The 18,602-nt window shown below is 65.4% G+C and overlaps 5 protein-coding genes across 5 annotated transcripts in view; 4 read left to right on the top strand and 1 right to left on the bottom strand.

Moving 5' to 3' along the window:
• Nucleotides 1-485, top strand: part of EMIHUDRAFT_104211 (hypothetical protein) — a gene marked incomplete at both ends in the record, with an annotated part of 5,751 nt that extends 5,266 nt beyond the window's left edge. The window contains one exon of the mRNA XM_005764700.1: nucleotides 278-485. Within this exon, the coding sequence (XP_005764757.1) occupies nucleotides 278-485 (208 nt within the window). The remainder of the gene's footprint in view (nucleotides 1-277) is intronic.
• A 441-nt stretch (nucleotides 486-926) lies between these two features.
• Nucleotides 927-2,476, bottom strand: EMIHUDRAFT_104212 (hypothetical protein; the record flags this gene model as incomplete). The annotated part of the gene is made up of 3 exons (XM_005764701.1): nucleotides 927-1,401; nucleotides 1,775-1,848; nucleotides 1,919-2,476. The coding sequence occupies 3 exons, from the start codon at nucleotides 2,474-2,476 to the stop codon at nucleotides 927-929; spliced, it is 1,107 nt and encodes a 368-aa protein (XP_005764758.1).
• Nucleotides 2,477-6,502: 4,026 nt separating this feature from the next.
• EMIHUDRAFT_213528 (hypothetical protein) lies at nucleotides 6,503-7,763 on the top strand (the record flags this gene model as incomplete). The annotated part of the gene is made up of 3 exons (XM_005764702.1): nucleotides 6,503-6,685; nucleotides 6,956-7,281; nucleotides 7,727-7,763. The coding sequence occupies 3 exons, from the start codon at nucleotides 6,503-6,505 to the stop codon at nucleotides 7,761-7,763; spliced, it is 546 nt and encodes a 181-aa protein (XP_005764759.1).
• A 1,712-nt stretch (nucleotides 7,764-9,475) lies between these two features.
• EMIHUDRAFT_357339 (hypothetical protein) lies at nucleotides 9,476-10,114 on the top strand. The gene has a single exon (XM_005764703.1). The coding sequence runs from the start codon at nucleotides 9,506-9,508 to the stop codon at nucleotides 9,800-9,802; it is 297 nt and encodes a 98-aa protein (XP_005764760.1). The 5' UTR covers nucleotides 9,476-9,505; the 3' UTR covers nucleotides 9,803-10,114.
• A 3,118-nt stretch (nucleotides 10,115-13,232) lies between these two features.
• On the top strand, nucleotides 13,233-16,736 carry EMIHUDRAFT_437330 (hypothetical protein). Its single transcript, XM_005764704.1, has 14 exons — nucleotides 13,233-13,887; nucleotides 13,970-14,053; nucleotides 14,125-14,190; nucleotides 14,269-14,361; nucleotides 14,611-14,660; nucleotides 14,731-14,801; nucleotides 14,873-14,997; nucleotides 15,174-15,206; nucleotides 15,277-15,367; nucleotides 15,424-15,529; nucleotides 15,613-15,937; nucleotides 16,003-16,095; nucleotides 16,164-16,418; nucleotides 16,511-16,736. The coding sequence occupies exons 1-14, from the start codon at nucleotides 13,282-13,284 to the stop codon at nucleotides 16,607-16,609; spliced, it is 2,097 nt and encodes a 698-aa protein (XP_005764761.1). The 5' UTR covers nucleotides 13,233-13,281; the 3' UTR covers nucleotides 16,610-16,736.
• Nucleotides 16,737-18,602: the final 1,866 nt, after the last annotated feature.

The raw sequence follows: 18,602 nt of genomic DNA on the forward strand, positions 1-18,602 counted from the left end.
GCGGGATGGGCGGCAGCATGGGAGGGATGGGCGGGATGGGCGGGAGTGGCGGCGTGGGGAGGAGCGGAGCGGGCGGGATGGGAGGGATGGGAGGGATGGGAGGGATGGGCGGGCAAATGGGAGGAGCGAGGCCGATGGGCGCGACGAGCGGGCCAATGGGCGGCGGGCCCATGGGCGGCCCCATGAGCGGGTCGATGGGGCAGATGGGGTGCGGCTGCGGGCGATCGGTTGCCGCGCGTTGTGAACAGCGTCTCTTCACACGTACAGCTGTGAACAGGTGCGGCCCGATGGGCGGCGGCCCGATGGGGGCAGCCGCGCCGAGCGGCGGCAACATGATGAACTTCGGGTCTGCCGCCGCCAAGCCGCCAAACGCCTTCGATTCGCTCGACCCGCTGGCTATGATGGCCGCTGGCAAACCAAAGAAGGCTGGCGGTGCGATAGCGGCGAAGAAGTCGAATGACGACTGGGGCGACAACCCGTGGTAGCTGCGAGGGACTTGTGAGTTGGTCTATGCCCCAGATCGAGATCTCTCTCTTGCAAGTGTTGCGAATGCGGCGTTGCACGGCTGTATCTCATTGGCGTGTGGGTGGGGGCCCGTGAGCCGTATGTGCACTGCGGGTGTCTCGCTCACGAACACCTTCTGAGCCACACCACGCCGCATGAACACGCCAAACAAAATTGTGCCCTATTTTATGTAGCCTATGTGCGTCTCGTGTCTCTCGTCTACAGACACCGAAGTTTGCAAAAGAAATCGTGATGCAGTGCCGGGTCGGGTGCGCGTGCGGCGGAGAGTGTGGGAGAGCGAGAGGCCGCCCGAAGTGCTCAGCGTGCTCAGTGGAGAGCGTCGGCTCCACGACCGAGACACAGACCACGACCCACGTGGCGGCGGCGGCGTGCGCGTGTTTTGCGCGTGCTGAGATTCATCCTCACAGCTCATCGCGACTCCGGGCCGCAGCATGGTCGTACGTCGCGGTGGCGGAGGCGTCCGTCTCACTATCCCACGCGCCCCGCCCCGCGAGCAGGTTCTCGACCGTGACGCGGAGGTGCTCCTCCATCGTCGTCGCGCTGTACAGGGCGGGCGACTCGGGCGTGACGAACTCCTCCATCGGCGCGATGCGTGTGTGCGCCGCCAGCGCGCAGAAGCGGATGATCGAGTAGCGCTCGCCGCCTCCCGCGCCGTCGAGCGGCACGCGGTGCGGCGTCGCGCGCAACACGCCATTCGTCATCCTCTCGAGAACGTCGCCTGCGGACGTGTCGCGGACGCGTCGCGGACGTGTGAGTGCGCGCTGCCGCCGCTCCGCTCGAGCGCAGCGCTCGCCGAGGATGACCACAAGCGCGTCGGGCCGCACCGGCGCCACCGCCCACCGTCCAGACACGTCGCGCAGCTCGAGCCCTTCTGCGCTCTGGTGCATGAGTGTCAGCGCCTCGTAGTCGGTGTGGGCCTACTCACTCACTAGCTATGTAATCAATCATCACTCACTAGTTAATCTCACCTCGGAGTCGGTTGTGGGCCCCGATCCCGACGTGCGGGCCGCCGCCGCCGACACCGTCGCCGCCGCCGCTGGCACCATCGCCGCCGCCGCCGACACCATCGCCGCCGCCGCTGGCACCATCGCCGCCGCCGCCGACACCATCGCCGCCGCCGCTGGCACCATCGCCGCCGCCGCCGACACCATCGCCGCCGCCGCCGACACCATCGCCACCTCCGCCGACACCATCGCCGCCGCCGACGCCGCTGATGTTGCGGGCGGCCGCCTCGGATGCGGGCGGGTACCGCATCAGCCGCACCGTGCCGAGCTCGCCGTCGGCAAGGTGGCGCGTGAAGGCGTCCGGCGGAAGGCCGAGCACCTGCGAGAAGGTTCCGAGAAGGCTCGGGGAAGGCTCCGCACGCGCGCCTCCTGTCGAGTGGCGCCGAGACCTCGCCAATCGCCTCGAGCAGCGCCGCCGCGAGCGTCTGCTGCCGGTCGTACAGGTCGCCCACCACATCCTCGAACCGCGGTGAGAGCAGCTCGGGGCCTGGGTACTTTCCGCTGCCGCCGCCCTCGTCGCCGCCGCCGCTGCCTCCAGCCGAGGCCGGCGAGCCGGCGCACTGGGCCGCGACAAAGGCGTTTGGCTCGCGTGAGTAGTCCCACGCCCGGAGGGATGGCAGCTTGCCAAGCTCGTGCACGTTGCCCAGCACGCCGGCGTCGGGGCCGGTGTAACCGCCGTGCGGCCGTGAGTGGCGTCGCTTGACGGCCGGTGGGAGCGCGTGTGCCCGCCTGCTAAAGTCGTACATGCTCGCGATGTACGACTCGTTGAAGAGCTCGCCGACTCCAGCGCAGTAGAAGAAGCCGCGGGTCACGATCGCATCTCGGAGGTCATCGAGCGCCGCGGTGCGAGGCGCGAGATCGTCCCTCAGTAGCGAGCCGCAATCGACGGTCGGCCAGGTGGAGAAGCTGGCGTCGACCGTGGAGGCGAGAAGGGTCAATGGAAGCATGGTGGCTGGGGGTGCGGCCAGCGTGTGACTGGGTCGCGTTTTTTTTCTGGACCGCCCGGGGACGATGGATTTCGAGAACAACGGGATGTTGGGCCCAGGCGTGTACGTCAGCCAGGACATCAACAAGGCGCGCGCATGTGTATGGCGATGGCACCATCCTCACGGTGAGTGTCAACACCGGCGTCGTCAAGATGATCACCAGGCCGCAAGATCGAGACGGCACGTGGCAGGTTGGCGGTATGTACCATATAGCGCGTGGGTGAAGCCGGGTGTTCAGCCGAGCGGCGAGGAGCACTGTGTGCGCGACTCGCGGCGAATCAAGGTGCTCAAGGTGATAAAAAGCGGCTGATGGACGCCCTCCTGCCCCCCCGGCAATCGATCAGACGTGGACGGATTGGGCACAAAAACGCGGAGGACAAATGATACGGCTCATCAGCACACGCACATGCACATGCACATGTGCATGCACATGTGCATGCACATGCACATGCACAAGTGTCAAGTTCATGATCTTTGTTGGTGACCTTTTGCTCGGGTCAAAACGTATCGAGGCCATGGATTTCTGCGTACTTTTATTTACATGTAGATCCGCTTTCGTGATCTTTGTTGGTGACCTTATGCAGTCAGCCAGTCAGTCATGCAGTCAGTCTTACCGTCACCTCGTCGCACCGAGGACGGGCCACACGCACACAGGTGACCTTTGCTCGGGTGTCAAAACGTATCGAGGCTTTAATACGTTGCGTTCACGACTGTCCGTGCGTGTGATCTGGGCCCGGAGATATGCTTTGTGTGAACGAAAAACTTGATGTCAAAAAGGATACGCCGGCGGCGCGACCGCATTCCCCGCATCCGGTCCGAGGCACGAACTGATGACTAAGTTGAGACTCTCTGTGTCTTATCTCGACTTGCACTCTCAACTCGCTGAGGGCAGTCGACACAACTCCCGGTGCGCCATGGCCTCCGTTGCAGTGGCGGTGCGGGCTGCAGGGGGCGGCCCTCAACGTGTGGCCAGAGTGATCGCAGCTCCCTCTAGGGAGGAGACTGGAGAGGAGTGCGCTGAGGGCGGTACGCTGTAGATCCTGTGGCCTTGGGCCCTGCGGCGGCCTCTCTCTCGAGGTCTCGAGATTACAAAGCGGTCAAGGCCATTTTGACAATGTTCGACTTTTCTTTTCCCAAAGTTCAGGCCATCTTCCGGAAGAGTGCCGATGAGGAAGGAGGGAGGGGGGAAAGGCGGTCCCGTCTGGGGAAAGGGCGTAACAAGGGCGCCGTAAAGGAGGGGCCCAAGGGCGAGAGAGGGAAAAGAAAACAAACCTAGTGATAAGGCAGCCCAAGCTTGAGATGGGCGGTCTTCATCTCTTCATTTGCCGGGGCCCATTCCTCTTGACGCGCCCGCGCGCCCCCGGCACTGCGCGCCCCCGGCACTGCAACACTGCATCGCGCTACATGGGCTCGCGGCAGAAGCGACGCTTCGAGGTCGAGCCACCCTGTTCACGCGCGCGCGAGACGTGCAGACAGGGTGTTGTGTGTGTGAGCGTCGGGCCTTACTTATTGGATGCCGGCGCTCGGGGTCGTCTGGCAACGGCGGACCGGGAGCTCGAGACGCAGCTCTCGGGGCCAGCCAACCCAGGAGTCGATTTTAGGACCAATCACAACTATATTAGCATGAACAACGGGGACTCGGCGAGTGCCCACTCGGACGCGATGGACAAACATGTGCGGGACGGATCATTAACGTCACGAGCCGGCACCGACGATCATGGCACCGACGATCATGGCACCGAGGGTACGGACCGTAAATCGAAATGTGGTACTCGAGTATAAGCGGGCAGCGAGGCCCTGAAAAGTTTGCCGCTGGCTAGGTCCTAGCAACCTACCCTTTAGGAGGGCAGGGAGATGGCCGAGAGCTGGTCTCGGGGCGCTTACCCCCTTACCAGTACCTGATATCGCGCAACACGTCACACGCCTCTGCTCACACCCACGGCGGACATCACATGCTGCTCGAGCAGATAGCGGAGTTCCGCTTTCGACGCCCTGCTAGAGCCACCGCCGGGCGCGTGTCCTGCTTTGTTTCTCGTGTGTACCTGTGTTAGTGCCAGTGCACGCCAGTCCCGTGCCTAGTGTGAAAGGAAGAAAGAAAACAGACAAGCAGGTAGGGCTGGGAGGACGTGCGGGCGCGTGAATTTCTGTGTATCTTTTGGCGGCTTCTACAAGGCTTTCCACACCCAATTTTTTTCTGTGTCAGTGCCAGTGCGCGCCAGTGCCTAGTGTGAAAGGAATACTTGGGGCCGGGGTTGTGTTTTTGTGTGAAAGGAAGAAAGAAAACAGACAGGACCAGGTAGGGCTGTGCGCGGCCGGAATTTCTTTTCTGGCGGCGTGGAGAGAGGGCCGGCCATCACCGCGAGGATGTGTGTCCGCAGCGGCATGCCTCCTCAGTTTGAGGCCTCCGAAGGGCGCAAGCGGCGCCCCGCGCGTGGCGAAGACGGCGCTTCGAACGACGGTCACGAGCAGGCGGCCTCGTCCGCCGGCACGAAACAGGACAAGTCGTGCTGCGGCAAGGCAAACACACCATTATTATGCTGCCACAGCCCTCCACACCGCATTCCCGTGTTGCCGGCACTTAGCGCATCCCCCCTCATTCACAGGTTCGCATCCGTGTCATCGGCAACCTCGAGATTGACGAGATCGACGCCGACTCCGACGACGAGCTGCCGCCCCTTGAAGACGCGGTCTCGGCCGAGAGCATCCAAGACTTTGACGAGGCCATCGACGAGGCGGATGCGCGCGAGGCGGCAGTTACGAAGGCAGCCGCGAAGGAGGCGGTGGAGACGGCGGTGGCGGCGGAGGCACGTGCGGCGGAGGCAAGCGCTGCGGGGGCGGCGCTGGCCGCGGCCGAGAAGCAGAGGGCTGAGGAGGAACGCGCGGCACGCGAGGCCCAGGCGGCACAGGTGGCCGAGGCTGAGAAGTGGGCCGCGTTTGAAGCGGCGCAGGCGGCCGAGGAGGGTCGGCGCCGGGCGGTCGATGCGGCGGCGGCGGCGGCGGCTGAGGTGGAGAAGGGGGCCGAGGCGAAGCGTGCCGAGCGCAAGGCGGCGAAGGAGCGGGCACGTGAGGAGCGTGAGGCGGAGGCGGCGGCCGTCGCCCGCATGAACCGCGAAGCTGAGCACAAGGCGAGACTCCCCGCGCCCACCTACTGCAAGCCCTGCTCCGCCTCCGCCCTCGCACCGTCACCGCCGTCACCGCCTCCCCCCTCTCCACCTCCGACGCCGCCCCCACCCTCGCCTCCTCCTCCCTCGCCGCCTCCGCCAGCGCCTCCTCCGCCGTCGCCACCCCCACCCGCTCCGCCTCCCCCGTCGCCGCCGCCACCCCTCCCTCCGCCGCCCACACCTCCGCCCACACCCCCGCCACGGTGGCTACCGCCCCCCCCCCCCCCCTTATTCATCAGCCCCTTCCTTTTAGGCGTCCGAGGCGCAGAAGCAGGCGAAGAAGGAGGAGAAGAAGAAGGCTCGACTCGAAGCCTCGAAGGCTCGACAGGAGGCAAACAAGGCCGCCATCGCAGCCCTGGACGGCGAGAAGTACGCGCGAGCGGCAGCCGCGGCGGCGGCGGCGGAGGCGGAGCAGGCAGATGAGGGGGAGCTAGGGGAAGAGGCGGTTGAGGCGGCAGTGCTCGAAGCAGCACGCGAGGCGGCCGAGGCGGAGGCGCTGCTCGAGGCCACGCGCGAGGGCAAGGCGCTAGAGGAGGCGCCGTGGGCGGCAGTCGAGAAAGGAGACGCGGGCGGCCTCGAGGCGTGGATCGCCGATGGCGGCAACGTTGACCAGGGGTGGACCAGCGAGGGACGGAGCCACAACATCACTCTGCTGATGCTGGCCTGCCTGCACGGCCACCTCGACCTCGTTCGCCTGCTGCTTCGGAGCGGCGCCTCGGTTGCGGCCCGGGCCAGCAATGGCGTGACGGCGCTGTCGCTAGCAGCGCGCAACGGCTCATCCGAGATCGTGAGCCTGCTTCTGGCCGCGACGCCGCCCCCTCTCCGCATGGACATCGAGTCGGCGCTCAAGAGCGCCGTGTCCGGTTCTGGCCGCGACCTTTCTGATCCCGTGGTGATCGCCTTCATGAAGGCGGGCATCGTGAGTATCGACTTTGTCTGGCGTGTCGCTGGACAGGCGGACGGCGAGGCGGAGACGGCGGTTGGTTTGTGGCTCAAGCGTGGCGTCGACGTGAACATGTGGATGACGCCATATGCCGGGGAGGGCCGCAAGCCCTGGCACCGCCTCACGCTGCTCATGCTGGCCTGTATCCGCGGCGCACCCGAGCTGGTGAAGCTCCTGCTCCAGCGCGGCGCAGCAGTGAGCCTGCAGAACAGCGAAGACTCGGGCGCGCTCGCGCTGGCAGTGGCGAACTACGACATGTTCGAGGAGGCGGAAGTCATTCGCTTGATCCTGGCTGCGAGCCCCAGCGACGACGACATCTTCGATGCCGGCTGGCAGGCGACACGGGCAGGAGCAAGCCCGTCCGCAGTCGAGGCGCTGATCGAGGGCGGCTTGAACGTGAACGCTGTCTTGACTACATCGCGGCGCAGTCGCGACGGCGACGGGATGAGCTCCACGCTTCTCATCATGGCCGCGAGCCGCAACGCAGCCATCGCGAGCTTCCTGCTGCGGCACGGCGCCTCGGTCGCAGTACGAAACCGCCGTGGTGAGACGGCGTTGAAGACGGCCGTCATGTACAACCAACCCGACATCGTTCGCCTCTTCATCCTCGCTGGGGCGGCGAGCGGCGAGGACGGTGCCGCCTCGCTGCGTCGGGCTGAGTGGTGTGACTTCACCGAGGTAGCAGAGCTATTGTCTCAGGCAGTGCGCGAGAACGACCTCTTATTCCAGGCCGCGTACACCGGCGACTGCGCGACGGTGCTCACGCTCCTCGGCGGCAGCGGCATGGCAGTGGACGCGCCCCGCGCCAACGGAATGTCGCTGCTGATGGTCGCGGCCAGCACGGGCCACGCTCGCCTGGTCGCGGTGTTGCTGCGGCTCGGTGCTATCGTCGACCTCCAAGACCACAACGGGTGCACCGCTCTGATGCTGGCCGCCAGCAGCCAAGACTGCCCCGGCATCGTCGGCCAGCTGCTTGCCGCCGGCGCGACCTTTGCGCTGCGCAACGCGGAAGGCATGACGGCGCCGCAGCTGGCGAAGCGGGCAGGCCACACTCGTGTCCTGGGCGTCTTCAAGTCGCACATCGCACGCGCTCTCGCCACACCCGAGGCCGCTCCGGCAAGCGCGGAGGCGGAGGCCACCGTAATCGCCGAGGAGAGCTGTGTGTCTGCAGAGGAGCAGGCGTGGTCCGAGGGCCAGGCGGCGGCCGCTGCTGCTGCATCGGCGGCGGCGGCGGAAGCGACAGGCGAAGCGGCCGCCGCAGCTGAGCGAGCAGCGGTGCCAGACGCCATTGAAGCAGCAGCTGGACGTGGCGACGTGAAGGCGGTAATGGAGTGGCTCGACACCGGCGGACACGTTGATGCCCTGACTGGGGGCTCGTGCTCACTGTTGCTGCTTGCCGCCTACGGGGGCCACAAGCGGCTTGTCGATTTGCTGCTGAAGCGCGGCGCATCGGTCGAAGGGAGGAGCAAGGAGGGCAGCAGCGCGCTTACAGCCGCCATCCTTGGCGGCTGCGCGAACATCGCGCGCCGCTTGCTGCAGGCGGGGGCAGATCCAGAGCTGAAGTGGGGCCCTGCCGATCAGACCGCCTTGCAACTGGCCAAGGAGAGGGGCGCCGCCACGTGCGTCACCGTCATTGAGAAGCACCTGGCCGCCGAGCTGGCGGCGAAGGCGGCAGCGGCAGCGCGGCATGCGAAGGAGCTGCTGGAGGAGGTCGAGGCGGAGCGCTGCAAGGGCAAGAAGAGCAAGAAGAAGAAGAAGAAGGGCGGCGGGGGCGGCACGGCTGGGCCGCCGCAGGAGACCGCGACTGCGGAGCCCGCTGCTGTCGGGCCCGAGCCGCTTGGGCTTCTCAAAGAGCTCGACACGGAGAGGATTCGGCACCGCGTCGGGGAGGAGCCGACGGCGGCCGAGGCGTCGGAGGAGGGAGCGGAGAAGGGAGCGACGGCGGAGGCGGCCACGGCCACAGTGGCGGCGGAGGCGTCGCCGAAGGAGGTGGCTGCGCTTGGGGCGACAGCGGCGGATCCGGCAGTCGAAGAGGAGGAGAGCCGCGGGGCGGCAGAGGAGCTGGCGAGGTCGGAGGTGTCGGCTGCAGCTGAGGCGGCCGAGGCGACAGCCAAGGCAGAGGAGGAGGAGGCAGCGGCAAAGGCAGAAGAAGAGGCAGAGGCGGCGGCCAAGGCGGAGGCGGCGAGGGCGGCGGCAAAGCAGGCGGCGGCGGCCGAGGCGGCGAGGGTGGCGGCGGAGCAGGCGGCGGCCGCAGAGAAGGCCCGCCTCGAGGAGCAGGCTGCTGCCGAGGCGGCTGCTGCGTCGGCGGAGAAGGTGGCAGGCGGAGCGGCGAGCGAAGCGGCAGCTGCGGCGCGAGCATTCGAAGCTGTCTCTCGCGGCGACAAGAAGGCGGTGATGGCGTGGCTCGACGCCGGCGGGCGCATCGATGCTCTTGCTGCTGGCGGCCTCACGCTGCTAATGGTTGCCGCCTTTTATGGCCAGCTGCGGCTTGTCGAGTCGCTGCTGCAGCGCGGGGCATCGGTCAACCTGACGAGCAACAGCGGCGGAGGCGCGCTCTTTATGGCCGTTGTGAACGACCACGCCAGCGTCGCACGCTGCTTGCTGCGGGCGGGCGCAGATCCAGAGCTGAAGTGGGGCGCTCGCGACCATAACGCCTTGCAACTGGCCAAGAAGTTGGGGTACGCCGCGTGCGTCACCGTCATTGAGGAGCACTTGGAGGCCGAGCTGGCGGCAAAGGAGGCGGCGGTGGCTGCTGAACTGGCGGCGAAGGAGGCGGCGGCGGAGAAGGTAGCAGGCGGAGCGGCCAGCGAGGTGGCAGCTGCGGAGCGAGCAGCGGTACCCTCAGCCATCGTCGACGCTGTCTCTTGCGGCGACAAGAAGGCGGTGATGGCGTGGCTCGACGCCGGCGGGCGCATCGATCCTCCTAGTGAGGACGGCCACACATTGCTCATGGCGGCGGCGGCGGCGAAGGAGGTGGAGGCGGCGCGGCAGGCGAAGGAGCTGCTAGCGGAGGTCGAGGCGGAGGAGCGCTGCAAGGGCAAGAAGAGCAAGAAGAAGAAGAAGAAGGCCGGGACCGGCACGACTGGGCCGCCGCACGAGCAGGAGGAGGCCACGGTGGCGGCGGAGGCGGCGCCGAAGGAGGTGCCGCTCGAGGGGAGGCGGCGCCCGCGACGGCGCTCATGAGGCAGGTGACGCAGAGGGCGAGAGGCGGAGGCGGCAGTCGAAGAGGCTGCTCCCGCCGCTCCGCCTCTCGAGGCCAAGGCTCGGGCGCCAAGGCGGCGCGCGCGGGAGGTGGGGTGGCGCGGCTGTGCACACGCACGGGGAACTGAGAACAGCTTACACTGTTACTGAGAGGCGAGTGAGAGCGACCAAGACGCGCGCACACACGGACACACACACCTGACACACACGCGGATCATTTACGTCACGACACACGAGCCGGTACCGACGACCATGGCACCGACGCAAATTCTCGTACGGTACGTGTAACTCGCTCACGCTCTTTTACTGCTCTGCAGCACAGATCCATTTGGAAAAGCGAACGCGAAGGAAACGGTCGCGGTGACCAGCTGAGCGACGAGCAGCATTGTCGTCCGCATGCGATTATTGGGGAAACAAACAGGTAGCGCAATCAATGTAAAACAGCCAGCACCGTGTTTCATCACCTTCTGTGCCTCTTGCTTGAACACGCTTGCGTCTGGAACGAAGCCGAGCAGCATCCTCCGAACTGCTGGAAAGATTTCACTCCTCGGCTGCTTGATCAAGATGCGGATGGCGGCGATGGCGACGCCAATCCCAGCGACGAGAGCACACGTTTTCGTGATGTCGGCGACAGCTTTGATGACTCCGAGGAGTTGCGACTTCGCCTGCGGCGCCAGCATATCAGCGAATTGCTCAAAGTCCAATGGTCCTGTCACCTGAGTCTCAAGCGCCTCAATCTTCCTGAGCAACGCTTCCAGCTTTGCACGCTCCTGTTGAGGCATGCCCTTGCTGTGTGCTTGCATCTGTTGGGCCCAGGTCTTCAAAGCCTTGAGCTCAGGCATCGATTCCTTGAGCTGCGCAAAGGTTGACTGCACGTGACGCCCGAAGGCATAGATGATGATGAAGCTAGCCGGCACGGAGAATGTGCACCAATGTTGCCAGGCCGTTTGGATCTGCGGCGTCACGATACGCGCTTTGGTCAAAAACGCGGACGCAAACGCGGACGGAGCTCCTCCGGTCCCAGGAGCTGCCGCCGACGCCGACATTGTTGTGCGGCCGGCGGAGAAAACAGGCTTGTCCAGCTTTGAAGAGCGCCGCGCCGAGGTCCGGCGGACCATTTCTCCGTCGTGCGCACTGACGCCGTGTAGCAACAACAACGCGGAGACCACCCTGATCGCGGCCACCTTCATGGCGTGTCAGGAGGTCACAGGTCAATGTTCGCGCGGGCGCTTTGCCTTCTGACCGTGAATGAGAGCGGTGGCAACGGTCGAATCGACGCGGACTCTCCATGGAAACATCGCTGCTGCTTCGAGCCTTCGACCGCCAGCGCCCGACATTTTTCTTCGCACAGACATTTCCAGCTCTGCCCGTCCTCGAAGAGTCGCGTTTCATTCAGAGAGTCTATAGAGAGAGAGATTTTTCAATGTATGTGGCTCTTACGTACATTCCCGGAGGAGGACTGCTGACAGGGTTTGCGATGAGGTTTTTAGCAATACCAAACAACTCTAACACTCACACGTTTGTTTTATTTTTAGCAATACCAAACAACTCTAACACTCACACGTTTGTTTTTGAGAGAGAGATATTTTTAGCATTTGTTTGTTTTTGAGAGTCTAAACCTCTCTAAACCTCTGAGTCGTAAAGAAGAAGAAAGAAAACACACAACCGAAGGGAGGGATGTGTTATGCCTAGCATGAAAATTTCTTTCGCGCCAGTCCCGTGCCCAAGAGCGCTGCAAGCAGCGCCGGGCAATGACGGCTTACCGCCCACCCAGCCCCCCCTCGGCACACCCCGGCAGCCAATGTGTGACGGCTCGAACCCGCTAAACCATCCCGCAAGCGGGATGGCCCGCCACTCGAACCCGCAAGCGGGCGTACGAGCCGCGAGCGGCTCGCACTCGTGACACGCAGGCGTCCGACAGACGGCGCCGGGGCTAGGCGACCGAAGAGGAACTACGGCAAGAACCGCACACCACCCGCTGACGAGCGCTCGCGGAACTGGTCCGCGGCGCCCGCCAGGGGCGTGCGCGAGACCGGGCTCGGAGCCCTTTTCTGTGAGCAGGGATTCCCTCCCGGCGGGGGTTGTGGCGGAGAGCCGGCATGGGAATCGCCGGCCCCCACCCAAGGGGTGCCCCTGCCAGGCGCCGCAAGCGGTGCCCGACAGGGGCGGGTGCCCCCACCCCGAGGGGTGGGGGCAGGGTCGGGGTCCAAAGTGATCCGGCCCATCGCCTCGGTAAGGTCCTCAGTGCGATTCTCCACGGTGTCGTCGAGCGAAAGCGCGGTGGCCGCGGAGGTGATGACGTCGACATCGGTGGAATCGGCTGGGTCGACGTCAATGTCGATAGCTCTTTCACGCCGGATCCCCTTGTTGTCTCCGATGTGTCGCGCCTGCGCGCTCGGCGTGTATGAAATCCATATCACCCCATGCTCCACGACTGGGGCTTTAGGCGGCGAGGGCGGGGCGCTAGGCGGCGGTTCGTTTTCGGGGGAGTCGGGTGGGTCATCGGCGTAGCTAGAGGCCCCATCACCGATGTCGTCGAGTGGGATGGTTGTTGCTCCTCCGTTGATAGGCATGTCGTCGCCCACGGTGCTGCTCTCCCCGTCGTCTGCGTCTGTTGGGACAGACCCGTCCTGCCACTCCGGCGCGCCGCAATCCCTCGCGCCGCTCCTGCCGAGGTCAGCTTGTTTATCGACGTAGTCGTTCCACTTATGACCACTGTGCCCCTTGACGTGTCTCCATGTCACTTCGTGCCTCGACGCTAAATGCCGCCACGCCGCTCGAAGATAGCTCGCTAGTTGTGTGTTCTCCCCCGGGGAGATTCTCCCCGTCGCACACGCCATCGCGTACTCGCTGTCCGTTCGGACCACCCCTCGTGAGCCTGCTGGTCGTGGTGCCGTGTGGAGTAGTGAGCGAAAGAGCTCCGCAAGCGCTGACAGCTCCGCCGTGTTATTGGTGTGTTTCCGCGCCCCCACGAAAGCGGCGTGTACGGGGCTAGTCACGACGGGGCCGTAGCCTTCGGTCACGAGCATGGCATTATCGTCGCTTATGCCGTCCCCGCCCATGACTACGGCGTACGCCCATCCCGCCCTGCCTCCATCTTCCGACCCATCAGTGTACGCCGTCCAGTCGGGCGGTTGCTGCTGTTGTTGGGGCGTGGTGCCGTCCCGTCGACAGGGTCGAAGTATAACCCCTGGCGCCTCCACCATCAGCCGCACTTTAACACGGGGAGCGCCGCCCCTATCGCAAGGCTCGACACTGAGTAGTGCCATCGTGTTGCTTGCGCAATCATTCGCAGCGATGCCGCGGGCAAGCTGAATCCTCTCCGGAAGCGCGCATTGGCCGTCGTCAGAAAAGAAAGCCGGATGTTTCCCTTTCCCACTCTGCTACTGCTCTCTCTGGTCCTCGTAAGGGCCCTTAGTCCTCGGCCCTTAGTCCTCGAGTGATCCCTCGCGTTCCTGGTCATGGCTACTCCGCCTCCGCCGGCGTGTCCGCACCCGACGAGATCGTACATCGACGAGAAGAAGGCGAGATACAAGTCGGAGCATATTCGTGCCATGAAGGCGCCAATCAAAGCCGGCGCTCAGGAGCGAGCTGCCACTGCTGCGCTGGCAGTGAATGGCGGCGGCTCGCAGCCTGTGCCTGTGGCTTACGGACTGTACCGCGGCTTCTACAAACAGTTTCACGCCGAAGTCCTTGACACCAAGAAGGAGCTGCCATTTTCGCACCTCTCTGGCACGAGCGGCGGCTTCCTGGCGGTCGCGACTTACTCCTACTCTGCGCTTCCTGGCCACCAAGTGCTCGACACGGGCCGAGAGACCGAGCCGGCGAAGATCACAAAGGCGGCGATTGAGAACCCGCCGACCCCGTCCTGCGGCCAGATGGGGTACGTGGCCAGTCAACTCGGCCTCGGCTCAGGCCTTTGCTCAGTCTTCTTTTCCGCCATACCCGTCTTGGTCGGCGTTTTCGTGTCGGCCTCTGTTGGCGTTTGCGCCCGCGCTGTAACCTGCGGCAAATGCGTCGGCGGTGGCTGCTGGCCATTCGCGAACACCGTATCGAGCTGGTTCATCGTGAGCGCCGCTACTCCCCTCTCCTGGCGCCTTGCCCTCAACACAAATCCTCAAAGGTTCGCCGTGCCTGGCCCGCCCGCAGGCTTTCTTCTACAATTACTTTGTTGGCCGGATTGGCGCACCGAAGCACGACACGCCAACAGGACTGGGCAAGAACAAGTACACGGTGCAAAGTCGTGGCCCCGGGGCTTTAGTGCACGCACACACATCACAGCAGGACCCCCGTCATGCCGCCAGGCGAGCGTGGATGGCGTGCAGGCACAGATTGCTGCGCTCGCCACGGACGGCGTTGTTGTCACCAAGGCGCGGCCGAACTTCTAGCATCCAGGGTAGGAGATGTTGGGCACGGCTACATTGTATATTCCACGCCACTGCCTGCAGGAGGACTTCAACATCCCACGCGGGCTTGCGCCCACGCCGCTGGCTACGTTTGGGATGGCCCGCCCAACCGGCGTCTCGTACCGCAACTTCGAGGCGACGCCCCCACCTCGGCCGCACCTCGGCTGCATCTCTGCACCTCGGCCGCATCTCGGCCGCATCTCGGCTGCACTTCGGCCGCATCTCGGCTGCATCTCGGCCGCACCTCGGCTGCATCTCGGCTGCTTCTCGGCCAGATGGGTTTACTTGTTGTTCCCGATCCTCACACCCGATCCTCACAAGCCTCGTGAACACTAGGCGCCATTCACACTAGGCGCCATTCACACTAGGCGCCATTCACACTAGGCGCCATTCGACAAGTGGTCCACGGAGGCGAAGAACGAGTGGCTCTGCAAGTACCGTGGGAGAGCCTCGCGTTTAGCAACGAGTCGCCGGCGTTGCCCACCCATGACTATGCATGCACAGGCGCGACAGCCCGCCAACGCACGGCGCTACGGCGGCGTCGATTGCGAAGCAGCACCGCGACCAAAGCGCCGGCGAGCGCGTCTCGTGCCAGTGCGGCATGTCTAGGGCACGTCCATCACACGTCCATGACACGTCCACGCAGGCCACCAGTGCCTCGTGCCTTGGCTCGCCACCCCGGACAGCGTCTGGACACCTTACCACGGGTGCACGATGCAGTTCGGCTGCCAGTGGCCGTTCGAACCGTGGCCCCGCCCAGCGAACCCAAAGGCGAGCCCCCCTCACTAACACCCCGCCCTTAATTAACACCAACAACTGGCTACACGACGCCCTCTACGCTGGGGTGCCGGCGCCCTACAGCCCCCCCCCCCCCCACCCACCCACGTCGTCCCGCCCTTATTTCGGCAAGCTTTGGTGTTGACTGAGCCTGCGCCGGATGACGGCAGGACATTCGCTTCGCCTCTATCCCACCGGGCCAGGTCATCGACGTCGAGAGCAACGGAGGGGTTCATCAATCAATACGCTAATCCCGCTCTCCCACCGGGACAGGTCCTCAACGTCGAGTATGTCCGCCCCCCCGCGTGCCTTCCGTGCGCGCCGCTCTCATCAGGCTCCCGAGCTTTTCACCGAGTCGTGACACGTCCACGACACGCCCACTGACACGTCCACGACACGTCCATGACACGTCCACGACAGGCTCCAAGCTGTCCATCGAGGCACTCATGGCGGCGTCGGGGGACTTCGCCGCCATGCCAATCACCACAATACCGGCTTTGTTCTGCTTTGACACGTTTGCCCAACGGCGCATGCCCCCCCCCCCCCCCCTGCCCGCCGCCCACATGCCAACGCTATGATTCCGGCACGTTCTTGACACGTCCTTGACAGGTACACGACGTACACGACGTCGGAGGAGGACGGGACGAAATCGCTCGACTACGCGGACGGCGGCGTTGTCGATACCCCCGCCGTCTGCGGCGCGGTGTCGCAGGGCGCAACGAAGATCGTGTCAGTGATCAGCTTCCCCGACGCCTTGAAGAGCGGCAAAGGTCCCTTCGTGGCGACCGAGGGGGAGCCTTGCACGTGGAAGGTTGACCCCGACTCCGCCTACATCCAGTTTGTCGCCCAGTACTTTGGGCAGGGACCCTACAGCTCCGGAGCCGTCGCTCCACTGGGCGCTCCGGGCATGCTCAATCAGATCTTTGCAAACCAGGCGCGCGACCACCCTCGCCCGCCCTCCGCCGCCGCTCCCTTGGCCACACGCCCACTCGCTCGCAGAACGACCAATGCGACGACCTCTTTCAGTCCTTGATGGAGCAGTTTCAACGCAAGCAGGAGAAGGGGGAGGCGCTCGTCGCCTACTTGAAGGACGTCCCGTGGTGGAGATCCCGAGATCACCCGAGATCACCCGAGATCACCCGACACGAGCCCGAGATTAGGACGTGCCGGTGGTGGAGAACGCCTTCTGGGGAATCGACGGCGGCCGCTGCGTGGCGAACTTTGCCGTCATCCTCTACACTCTGCCGACTAACTGGGCACGGGAGCTCAAGAAGCACACGAAAGTCGACGTCTTTCCGATGCCACAGTCGAGGCGCAAAGGCGGTGGTGCCGACCTCACCAAGCCCACGTGGCGCAAGGCTGGCTCCTTCCCCTACTCGGGGTTTGCGGGGAATGGCCCGGCCATCTACTACACTGTGAGCCCCCCCCACCACCCCCCCCCTTCCCTCGGGGGGCTACGCCCCTCCACCCCTCCCTCTTGCTAACGCCGCTGCCGGCCTTCTCGCAGCCGGAGGAGGTCAACCTGTACGGTTACCTCGGCGACTGGATCGTCAGCTCCGAGTGGGACAACGGGCTCAAGGACTGCTGTGACCTCCACCCTTTGTGAGCGCTAATTTCGAAGATGTGTGACCTGTGTGTGTGTGTTTGGGGTGTGTGGGGGGGGGGTCCCACGACGCTCGCAGGCCCATGTTGGGGTGTAGTCGGTTGAAGCCAAAGTACTTTGCCAAAGAAGAATAGACTAAAGAAAATGGTTGCGGCTAGTCGTACTGAGAGAGAGAATTTTTGAAAACCAACAAGAAATCAGTAATCATGACTGTTGACTCTCACAGTGATTTGGCTAGTTCCAATTCACTCTGACACGCTAATCTTGAAAACGCGTCCAACGGAGCTCTGTGTTGCTCCCAGCGCCCTCCCCCGCGCTTCCTGCGGCCATGGCCGATGATACTAGTATGGGAGGTCATCTGGCTACCGCGAGAGCGACCCAACTCGTTGACATCGTCCGATGATGGTGCCGCAAAGTCAGCCTCCGGAGGCTATCGTGGGTCGAGCCGGCGGTAGCCGTGACATGTGGTTCCACCACCCCTCGCAGGCTTTGCCTCTGACCGCCACCGTTCCCAGGCTACCTAATGGGATGGAAAGGAAGGCTGGGCGAGCGTATAGAAGCGTGCTCGACCTCGTCGTGGCAACCTGCACGGCAGCGCTGGTAGGCGCGATGAGCGTCGTGCCACCTGACCCAAGACGGGTCGCAGGCGTCGTACCGAGCGCGTCGAGACCGTGTCCTGATGTGATCTGCACGGGTGAGTCACGTCGGCGTCAAAGGAGCGACGTGCGACCTGTCAGAGCTTGATCTCCGATCTCAGCGGCGTCGAGTCGCCTTCGGCGGCGACACACTGTGTGCTTTTCCAGCGGTTTATTTTTGGCTTACGAGAGCTCAAAAGCGATGTCAAGCGCCCGCACGCAGCCAGCACGCGCCGCGCCCCTGGGCGCTCCCCACTGCGGCGCGCCGCCCGCGCGCGGGTTGCCCGGGCGAGCGACCGCCACCGCTCGCCCCTCCGCACCCTCTGCCCGCGCACGGCCGACGCGCAAGCTCGCGGTCGCGCGCGGGCCGCCGCTTGGCGCACGCCGCCGTCTACCCGCGCTCGCTCGCGAACGAGTCCGGTGACCCTATATTCCGAGCAGCGGAGGTGTGCTTGCACCCCCTTCCCAAGGCACATGCACAATGGAGGGAGAAAGTGGCCACTGCGGCGGCTGCAATCTCACATTTTGCGCCTCAGCCCCAGCAGGCGCGTTCTTGGCGTGCTGCTCCTGAACAGGTTTTGCGGCAGTCCCGAGAGGGGGAGCGGCCGCTCCTCCGCACCATCGGCCCACGGCATCCTGGGCGGCGTCGGCGCCGCCCCAACGGCCGGCTCGGGCGCTTCCCGCCCCGCCTCGGCTACACTTTGTCGCGGCGATCCAGCGGTGCGCCGCCGCACCGCGCGCCTCCCCCGAGCCTCTGTACAGCGCGATGAGCCGCCTCGGCTGCCGCCGTGGTTGCGCCGGCGCCCCTCCCGCACGGCGCGACGCGACCGCAGCCGCGTGCGTGGTCTCACTGACCTCTTCCGCCCGCGCGTCCGCCTCTCAGACCCGCGCCTCCCCTTTCCCAGGCGCCATCACCGGCACGGCCGCCGCCGCCCGCGCGGCACCTCCCGCCCCCCCTGGCGCTGCTGGCCGCTACCCCGCCGCCGTCGCTACCCTCGCCACCGCTGCCGCACCGCCTCCGGATGGCGGCGCCGGCGACGGCGAGGCCGAGGGGGGGGCGGCGGCGAGGCGGACGGCGGACGGCGGCGAGGGCGGCGGCGGCGACGGCGAGGCCGAGGGGGGCGGTGGCGAGGGCGAGGCCGGCGGCGGCGGCGGCGACGGCACGAGGGCGAGGCCGACGGCGGCGGCGGGGAGGGCGAGGCCGACGGCGGCGCGGCGACGGCGAGGCCGAGGGCGGTGGTGGCGACGGCGAGGCCGAGGGCGGCGGCGGCGAGGGTGAGGCGGAGGGCGGTGGCGAGGCGAGCCGAAGGGAGGCGGGCGGCGGCGGCGGCAAGGCGGACGACGGCGGCGGCGGCGGCAAG

Source organism: Emiliania huxleyi, assembly GCF_000372725.1.
Source record: "Emiliania huxleyi CCMP1516 unplaced genomic scaffold EMIHUscaffold_58, whole genome shotgun sequence".
NCBI classification, from domain to species: Eukaryota; Haptophyta; order Isochrysidales; family Noelaerhabdaceae; genus Emiliania; species Emiliania huxleyi.

Excerpts from the sequence above, each read along its gene's own strand:
- EMIHUDRAFT_357339 (XM_005764703.1), top strand. The coding sequence starts at position 9,506 with ATGGCGTGGCTCGACGCCGGCGGGCGCATCGATCCTCCTAGTGAGGAC.
- EMIHUDRAFT_437330 (XM_005764704.1), top strand. The coding sequence starts at position 13,282 with ATGGCTACTCCGCCTCCGCCGGCGTGTCCGCACCCGACGAGATCGTAC. Across the intron at positions 14,054-14,124 it reads TGGGCAAGAACAAGTACACG|GCGAGCGTGGATGGCGTGCA; the intron begins GTGCAAAGTCGT and ends TCATGCCGCCAG. Across the intron at positions 15,207-15,276 it reads CCTCTATCCCACCGGGCCAG|GTCCTCAACGTCGAGTATGT; the intron begins GTCATCGACGTC and ends CCACCGGGACAG.